Raw genomic sequence first — 10,000 nt, 5'->3', positions numbered from 1 at the left:
TTATGAATCACAGGTCTGTCGGGCGTGAACGTAGTGTGGAGTGAGTCTGGTGCAGTCTCACATTCTCACTGTCATCGTCCACGGCGCTAATACATGAAGAATGCTGTTAAGATTCAAAGCATCCTGGGTCTAAGATGGATGTTTCAATCATCATAGTGTTACAAATAGAGATATCTATAATTCAGGTTTTTTTTTCCCCTTTGTCTGTCTGTATTGCTCTGTTTGCTTCAAAAAATAGATTCAGCAAGGATGCATTAAAAAATGATGAAAAGACAGTAAAGACGTTTCTGATCTTACAAAAGTTTTTTTGTTTTTTTTCAAATACATTCTGCTGTTTTGAATGTTTTATTCATTAAAAAATCCTGAAAAAAATAAGTGCATCAGTTTCCACAAAAATATGAAGTAGCACAACTGCTTTCAACGTTTTTTCTTGATTTTTTCTTGAGCAGCAAATCAGTATATTAGATTGATTTCTGATCATGTGAAGACTGCAGTAATGATGCTGAAAATTAATGCACACATCACAGAAATATGAATTATATTATAAAATATGTTTAAAAATGTATTTTTGATCATATATATATATATATATATATATATATATATTTAATAAATATACATATATATTTAATAAACAAAATAGCAACTCTTTTACACAACAATTTATATTTTACGACACTTTAGCAACTGCAATCAACTATAAAACCTTTGTCTAACTGATTTTCTACGGGACATATACACATCTAGATAAATTGTATCCAGAAAGTATGTACGTTTAATGTGAAGTTGTTGGTTTTTATTACGTCGAGTGCTAAATTTTCCCAAACTCATGAAGAAAATCCTCCAGAGCTTTGGAAACAGAACTCTATCACGAATTCGGCACACGTCAGTCCGTGCTCCACTATGGGAAATGGTTTAAGCGAGACCATGTGCGTGACCGTGTGTGTGTGTGTGTGTGTGTGTGTGTGTGTTGCAGTGCTTAGACTGTATGCACTGATGTAACAGGATCCTGTAGCCTGGGAGACATGCTTTTCTCTCTCTGTTTCTATGTAAAGGTGCTTATTTGGTGCAGCAACTGGAGTATGTGTTTATTTTGGCCTTAATTCTGCTGGTAGATTCAATTAGGCTTCAGGAACTTTTATTCCCCAGAGCGCACATGCAACATTCCTCAAATGCAGCACAGTGTTTTCTAGAGTAAATAGTAATGAGTACACACGCCTGAATGCACACACACACACACACACACACACACACACACACACACACACACACACACTACGCTGCCCTCCGGCTCAGTTCTAGTTCAAGAATCAGATTAAACAATCCCCAAATTCAATTATTTTTTGCCTGATCAATTGCAGGTCACAGGGATCTACCCAGATATGCATCTGTGTGTGTGTGTGTGTGTGTGTGTGTGTGTGTGTGTGTGTGTGTGTGTGTGCGCGCACATGCGTGCGCTGTGTTATTCAAACAATACAGTCACAGGAACAACACACAGCATCTTGAGTCTCTTATTGCGTTTACAAAATAAAAACTATAAAATCACAAAGTTAATAGTTAACCAAAAAGAATCAACCACTGATTAAAATCATATAAGGGAAAAAAATTAAAGGTGCATTAATATTTATGATTATAATATAAAGCATGTTGAATGTAATTAATTATGATGCAATATATACAAATAATTAGCTATTGTATATTAGTATATATATATATATATATATATATATATATATATATAAATTCACTAATTAACTAATATATTACTTTACCTTAAAAATGTAATTACAATGATTGTTAAATTACACCTATGGGTTGTATTTAATATCTTAATGCAATATATTGTCTTGTATTTTGAGCTTTTGATCCTGATTGGACCATGCTGATGAATTATTTTGAGTGCACACTGTTTAGAAGAGACCGGTTCGATGCAGGCTGATAGCTCTGATCTGTTTCTCTGTAGGTTATGGGACTCATAAGCCCAGCTGGAGTTCCTCATCAGACTCCGGCTGAGTTTTCTCTGTCGTCTCTCAGCGGTGCTCTGGATTCGAGTGGACCGGTCAGCAGCAGCTGCTCTCAGCGTGTGGAGCCCTTGTCCAGTCTACCTGCCCTGTCCGGCCTGCCCAGTCCTCAGCCCTACGCCCCGGCCTCCTTCTACAGCGTGGAGCACAGCGCCCCCTACCAGTACGGCCAGTACGGACAAAGTAAGGTCAATATAATAATACTGTCAGACTACCCCATCCTTCTTATTTGCGACTAGTGCGACTAGTTTGTGTCTTAGCTGTTACTGCATGCTCTTACATCTGTGTGTGTGTGTGTGTGTGTGTGTGTGTGTGTTTGTGTTCTGGCTAGCATCGTTTTTTACAATAAACATCGTAAAAAAGTCAAAACATTAAATATTATAAATTATTCTTGCTTGTCTGCAGCTCTTAAAAACAGCTTTACACATTACATTTTGTGCATATTGTTCCAAATTAACACACACACACAATGTAATAATATAATAATATAATATAATAATATTATTAAAATCAAAAATTTCATAATTTATTATTTTTTATTAAAATTCTATATAAATAAATATTTATATAGTATATTTATTTATATAGTAAATAAATATACTATATAAATATTTCACTGTATTACTGCAATAATTGCTTACCAGCAGATCCTAAAACAGCTTTGACCGCCATTATTCACATTTGTGCATGCATTTAATCTCATATAATTGTATTTATATATTTATATTTGACATATACACCTCTCTCTCTCACTCTCTCTCTCTCTCTCTCGTATTTAAATATACATGATAAATATTTACGGTAAATACACACATATTATGTACATAAAAAAGAATATTTAAAAAAAGATATTTTTTAAATAAGTCTATAAATTTAGCACTAAATAGTGAATTAAATAGCATTTATAAGAAAAACACTAGTCTGTCGGGAAATGCAGCAGTTTTAGCAGAACTGATTTTTCATTAGTAAAAAAGCAGACACAAACAAAAACGTCGCTACATTTATGGCTGTTACATTTATGGCATAACATTTTTGATAGCGATTTCTGGCATCTATAGCAAAACCTTCAGCTTGTTAGTGACCTGAACAAATAATAAAAGGGTAAAAGGCTTCACACACACACATCACAGGCTGGTATATAGATATATGTGATTTGTAGAGGTCTGATCCTGTAATATCTGCAGCGGGTTTGTGTGTGTGTGTGTGTGTGAATGTCATGGTTGGATGCTAATCTCCTGTGGCAGGATCATGATGAGAAGCAGCTGCGCTTGTCTAACTCACTATCCACGCTCGTACAGTTACGCTCAGATGAAATGGACGCCACACAAATACAGCAGCTCTTTAATGAGTCCTTCTTAAAGAGGAGGCTCAGCGTTCGCCAGCGTGATTGCTGTGTCAAATGGACGGCACATGCTGTCTTTCGGAGCTCAAGTCATGCAAACATTAGCAGAACACATCACACGTGAAATCATTTAACATTATTAATAAATCGCGCTCTTTACGGCGACGTGTCTTCCAGGTTCCTTTCATTATCTGAGGCCTGAAATCGCCTGAGAGGGTCGTGAAGCTCAAGGCGTCCCGAAGGAGGGACGGCACGAAGTCGAAACGCAGACGGGAGATACAAAAACTCTTGGCAATAAAAACAGGACTTCTTCAGCACTGGATGGCACGGCCCGGCAGATCAAAAGATCTCAGACGTTCCCTTGAACTCTTCTTCAAAAGGCCTTCCAGCAGAATTATCCGCGATCCCAGAAAACACAACAAGACAAGGCGAATCAAAACAAAAAAAGGAGACGTCGTTCCACCGAGAAACATGTTGAAGTGCAATACGAGAAATGGCCGTATTCTGTACGAGACATTCGCTCAGAGCCGCTCTCGTGAGGCCAGACGAAAGCTCCGAGCTGGATACGTGTTGTAAATAAAACACGAATGATTTATAGCGGGCAGTGAATTTTTCTCATGCATTCCTTGACATCTGAATGATGCTTGTGCTTTTTTTACACGAGGGACGACTGGAACATCATACAGCGTTCTGGAACTCGGGAGATCCGAATTATATTTGTTTGAAATAATTCGAGGATTAAAAAGTGACTTTTTATTTTTAGCAAGTATATATATATATCATCTCGTATGCTCAAAACTGCTATATGAATTTGGTCGTCCCCAATAATGCTTAAAACCTAAACCTTTGAGTAAAATACTGAAAGCGTAATACAGCCTCAAAAACGTTTGTTTGAATGTTTTTTTATTAATTTATTTTGTATGTGTGTGAGTGCGTATCTGTACCCTCCAGATATTTTGCAATAATTAAATCGTTCATATAACAATAATCCGTGTTTGTGTTTGTACGTGCTTTGCTATAAGAGCTAATATTTTGTTTAAAAAAAAATTTAGGTTTTAGGTTTAGCAATCGGATTAGCAGAGTTTTTTTTTTTTTTTTTTTTTTTTAATAAAAACTAAAACTAAATAAAATGAGCAATTAACAAATTTAAAAATAAAGCAATTGACAATCAAAAAATAAACAATTCGATTTGAAATGCAAAAAAGGAGATAAAAGTATTGTATGAATTAATAATAATATTATTTAACCCGTTTAATTTCAGCTTGCCGGAGCCATATTTTTCATCATAAGTCATTTAGCATAAAAACAACAGAAGTCAGCGTATGTGTGTGAACTCTCGCACATCTGTCTGCAGTCATCGCTGACTCTTCACACTTTCCAGGATGATTCACGTCTCTGTTCTTCCTCAGGCGATCAAACGCTTCACCTGTGGCCCAAAAACCTCCTTAAACACCTCGAGAATAACAGATAGACAGACAGATGCTATTTTATGTCAAACTCTTTCCTTTCTCTCTCTCTCAGATGCTTCTTTCGACCCCTCTGTCTTCCCCAGTAAACGCCAACCTTCAAACAGCGTCCTCTCCTTCACCCCGCTCTGTCATCTGAGGGGTCAGAGGTCAAAGTTCACAGGTCCGGCACATGTTCATCACACGGAGAGACGGATGAAAATAAAACTACAGTCTGATCTGTTTTTCATCTGATCCTCAAACACGTGTCTTGACTTGATTACGCTCACATTACAGAAAAACGCACGTTTTTTCAATAATAAAAAATAAATCATTTACCGTAACCCTTTCAAACGACGACACATTAATGAAGTTGTTTTTTTTTTTATTCAAAACCGTGCACAGATAAGAGCCACAGCGAGATATTGTTTGAATGTACAGTTAAAGGAAATGTTCACCCAATAAATTAAAAACCCTCAAGTAGTTCCAAGCCTGTATGAAGTTTGTAACCAGGCTGTTTTTGGTCACCATTGACTTCCATAATAGGAAGAAAAATACTATGAAAGTCAATGGTGACCCAAAACCTTTTTCAAAATATCTTCATTTGTGTTTTGAAGAACGTTCATAAAGCTACTCGAGGGTGAGTAAATGATGACAGGATGTTTATTTTTGGGTGAACTATTCCTTTAACATCATGTAGCTTAAGCAAACGAACCATGACCAGGTAGTTTGACCATTATGGAAAATAGATCAAACCTGCATCGGCTCTGAAATATTTTGCACAGCTCAAGACTGCTTTAAACTGTAGATACATACATACGAACCGATCTAAATGTAATATTACCTATTTTATATTCATGCACAGATCTACTTTGCTTCCTCTGATAATGCATTTAGTATCGCAATACCGCCCTCTACTGGCGAGTAATTATTACACCTCAAAATTCAACTTCAGAAAGTCAAAAAATAATTTGCAAAGACTAATTCCTACTTATTATTTGTTTCACTTAATTGCACATATAATGTAAATGTTTAAATTGCATTGCATATGTGGTCATAAATTAAAAACATGGGAGTTTGTCATTAGTCATCCTGTTTATGTTTTGCAGCTATAAAAGAGTCGATGGAGATGGACATCCATGAATGTGAAAAATGCTATCACCGATGAAACAAACGCACTTTACCAAGGTACGGAGCTCATCGCCGCGGGAACCAAAAAGGTGGTAATCAGTAAAAAGAAGCAGTACAACATGCATTCAGAGTCTATGCTGCTGAATCCTGCTGATAACTCGCCCATGACCAAACTTTTGAATAAAAGAAAGGACGGCTGCTCTGTTTTCTACTCCTTCGAGTCTCCTTGTGTCGACACGTGTCTGAATGAGGAAAGGAGTCACAGCATTTTGAAGGCCCTGGAGAACTGGAAAGAGCACGGCGGGGTTAAAGCTTTCGTCTTCAAGAACTTCTGGAAGTTCGACGCTGAAAAAGATCTTCAGACCAAATTGAAGAAGATTGCGGCTCATGTTCCCCTCTACCGCTGTGAGAGTAATCAGTGTTACACGTGTAAAGGAGAAGGGAACAGGCCCATAGATCGGCCTTCAAAACAGATCAAAGATGAATTGTAATGAATTCTCTATTAGGGTCTGCTATCTAAATACCACGGAAATGCATTTAAAAATGAATCTTGATTCTTACTGAAACAAATGCAATACTTCCACTTGGCAAACATTTGATTTGACTTTTTTTTAAATTAAAAATGGTGACATTTTGGTCAACTTCAAGATCTTAAAAATGCGAAAAGCTTAACAGTTTTCTTCTAAACTTGGCTTTTTGGGGGATTTTGTGTCCGTGCCTTTTACTTTCACCCATTATTTGAGATCAGGATATCGAGTGAGTTTTTCTATTTTTTTCAAAAGGGGCTGGTCCAGTCTCAGAATAAATAGGATGAGTTTCTCCTTCCTTTCTTATCACTTCTTCTTGGGTGGGGACTCACACGGCGTCTCTGGACCTAAAGATCTGAAACGGCAACCATGGTGAGTCGCGTTCAAAACACGTAATGTACTTCATGTAATATATATATTATGACAAACTATGCACGTGGTATCACTTCATTTCTTTTTTTTTTCCCCTGCATTTCGCGATTTTAGAAGTTCACAGTCTTTCTGAGCGGATTCCTGCTGCTCTTCCTGCGTCCCGACTGGGTAGAAAGCGTCGAAGGTGACGCCGTGGACATCAACGCTCTCGCCCGTATTATCAACTTCATCGAGCAGAAGTAAGCCTTCTATTAAATCTAATAAAAAGTAAGAGGTCCTCAAAGTGATAAATGAGGAAGAAAAGCGACAAAGAGGAAGCCGAGCGTTGATAAGACAGGATGGGTGTGTGTCTTTGGCAATATTTGATCCTGTTTGCTGTTCTGCAGCTATAAGAGGGTCGACGGAGATGGACATCCTCGCCAGTACGCTACGGCCATCAACGTGGAGAAGGAACAGTGCCAGCAGAACTTCAATCCCACACAGAACAACTTCCTGACTCAAGAGGATGCCATGAATGTGAAAAATGCTATCGCCGATGAAACAAACGCACTTTACCAAGGTACGGAGCTCATCGCCGCGGGAACCAAAAAGGTGGTAATCAGTAAAAAGAAGCAGTACAACATGCATTCAGAGTCTATGCTGCTGAATCCTGCTGACAACTCGCCCATGACCAAACTATTGAATAAAAGAAAGGACGGCTGCTCTGTTTTCTACTCCTTCGAGTCTCCTTGTGTCGACACGTGTCTGGACGCCACGGGCAGTCACAGCATTTTGAAGGCCCTGGAGAACTGGAAAGAGCACGGCGGGGTTAAAGCTTTCGTCTTCAAGAACTTCTGGAAGTTCGACACTAAAAAGATCTTCAGACCAAATTCAAGCAGATTGCGGCTCTCGTTCCCCTCTACCGCTGTGTGAGCGAGACGGAGTGCTATGCTTGTAAAGTCGAAGGAAACGCTCCCATGGACGCGCGCTGCCTGCCTCCGCCCGAAAACTGAAATGTACACGGCCCCGTACGGAGATGTTTTGAAATCTAGCATGCTTAGCGATGTTTCTGTCTGTCGAATAAAATGTTTCTGTCTGTCTTGCAAACTTTGTGCGGGTTTTGTTTGAAGGCGAGAGAGCGGTCGAGGGGAGAACGGCAAGGCCGTTGCAGGTGTGAGGGTGTTTGCGTTTGCAGGCGAAAAAGAAAAATACTTAAAGAACAGCGTGGCTAAAAAATGCACGAACACTCTGGGGGGCATGTTAGCATTTCTGGCAAGAAAGAAAAACAAGCTTGCGCAGCTGCGACAGCGTGAGAGAGGACGAACGCAGCGGGTGTTGGTGTTAGGGCTCGCATCCTGTGAAGACACCAGTGTGAACTCACTAACTACTAAGTAACATCATTAGGCGTCTTGTTTGAATGCCTGCTTCGCATTTTTACCAGTTTTTGAGGGTTTAATCGCATTTAATCGCGTCAATCTAGGAGTCCATGGCTCCTCTTAGAGGACTTCTCCTGCTTTTTCTTTTGTCTCAAAGCACGAAGCCGCAGACTGTGGACGTTCACACACTCGGTCGTATTGTGAGCTTCTTTGATCAGAAGTAAGTACACCCGATGTTACTGAGCCTATTTACGTTCTTGCATTTAGCAGACGCTTCAAAAGAGGAGCTAAATCGGCGCGACAAGGAGGCAACAATATTCTCGTCATAGAGCGCTCGTTTAATGTTTAACGTTTCAATGTTTTCCAGCTATCAGACTTTTAGTGTGAACAAGGATCCACAGCAATACGCCGTCGCCATCAACGTGCGTACGGCTCAGTGCGAAAAGGATTTCTTGCCAACGCGCGACAACTTCCTGAATAAAGAGAGACCGGATGTGAAAACGTTTAATCCGCTTTACGAAGGCGAAGAGCTCATTGTAGCGCGCGTTAAAAAGATGGACGGGTTCAGCGTACACGCTGAGCGTCTCTTGCTCACTCCTACCGAAAACCGTCCCGTTACTCCCATGGAAAACCTGTTGAATAAACTAAAAGAGAGCTGTACCGTCTTCTACACGTATAAATCTCCCTGTGTGAAGTCCTGCCTTAACGAGTCGAGCCCTTATAACATTCTGACCGGCCTTGAGACCTGGAGCAAGCACAGCTCAGCGAAAGCTTTGGTCTTTAAGGATATATTTTGGGCCGACAAACCGAAGCAAGATCTTCAAGAGTACTTCAAGAAGATTGTAGCTCGTGTTCCTCTCTACCGTTACGTGAGCGAGACTGAGTGTTATCCTTGTAACGGGGAAAAAAACACCCCCATGGACGCGCGCTGCCTGCCTTAATTCACATACAGCGTTTTTCTTTTCACAACATGAGGTTATGTGAATTATTATGAGTCACAATAAATGGAAATTTCATCTTGATAAGCTTCATGTGTCTCAGCGATATGTACTTTGACGTAGGCCTAAATCAACACTCAAATACTACAGTATTCACTTTGTAGAGTGTGCCGTCTTATCATTTTTATCTGAAAACTTTGCCTGAATTACAAGCTCACTGACAGGCTCCATGAGCGATTTTTGACAAAAACGGGTTCAGGTTTGCTTTCAGTTTACTTTAGATTAATGTCCTGTTCATCCGGTTCCCGTTTCGTTATTCGTGTTCTAAACTTTCGAAATGAAAAACCGCTCCAACAAGTAACACCATTGTCCACTTTAAAAATGCATTGAAAATGCATGAAAAATGCATTTTTATGAAATCTGCAACATTCATTCGCCCATTTTGCATTTACTTCATATATTTGATGGTCATACATGCGTTGCATTTTAGACAGAGCGGTTTTGAGGTGCCTGCAATTCTCTATAATTCATTAAAAACAAACATCCCCACATCGATGGCTCCAAAAGGCGTGTTTGTTGAAATGACGCATTGTTTTTATTTAAAAAAATCGTAACCTTAAACTTACATGTTTTACAAGAATAGAAGAAAGCTGAAGTTCTAAGCTCCCAACTGACAGGCTCCACGTGCAGATTTTTGTCATTTCTGATGAAACAAAGGTTCGGGTTTGGTTTCAGTTTGCTTTAGATTAATATCCAGTTCATCCAGTTCCCGTTTCGTTGCTTACGTTCTAAACCTTGAAAGTGAAAAACTGCTTCAACAGACAGAGAGTGTTGAAGGTGACCGGTGGACTGACAGGGTGATCTTCACC

General features: G+C 39.3%; 1 protein-coding gene across 3 annotated transcripts in view; it reads left to right on the top strand.

Moving 5' to 3' along the window:
- pax3b (paired box 3b) overlaps positions 1-7,924 on the top strand; it is a 21,341-nt gene extending 13,417 nt beyond the window's left edge. For 2 of the 3 annotated variants that reach the window (XM_043258733.1, XM_043258736.1), the window contains 5 exons: positions 1,964-2,204; positions 4,885-4,992; positions 5,918-6,838; positions 6,953-7,077; positions 7,225-7,924. In XM_043258733.1, coding sequence (XP_043114668.1) covers positions 1,964-2,204; positions 4,885-4,992; positions 5,918-5,976 — 408 coding nt within the window. In that variant the 3' untranslated portion in view covers positions 5,977-6,838; positions 6,953-7,077; positions 7,225-7,924. Of the gene's footprint in view, positions 1-1,963; positions 2,205-3,540; positions 4,318-4,884; positions 4,993-5,917; positions 6,839-6,952; positions 7,078-7,224 lie in introns of those variants that run through there. The other variant, XM_043258734.1, reaches the window with a different exon arrangement.
- Positions 7,925-10,000: the final 2,076 nt, after the last annotated feature.

Source organism: Puntigrus tetrazona, chromosome 15 (genome assembly GCF_018831695.1).
Source record: "Puntigrus tetrazona isolate hp1 chromosome 15, ASM1883169v1, whole genome shotgun sequence".
Classification (NCBI taxonomy): domain Eukaryota; kingdom Metazoa; phylum Chordata; class Actinopteri; order Cypriniformes; family Cyprinidae; genus Puntigrus; species Puntigrus tetrazona.
Note: the sequence above shows the minus strand (reverse complement) of the source record. Positions and strands in the feature narration are given on the sequence as shown.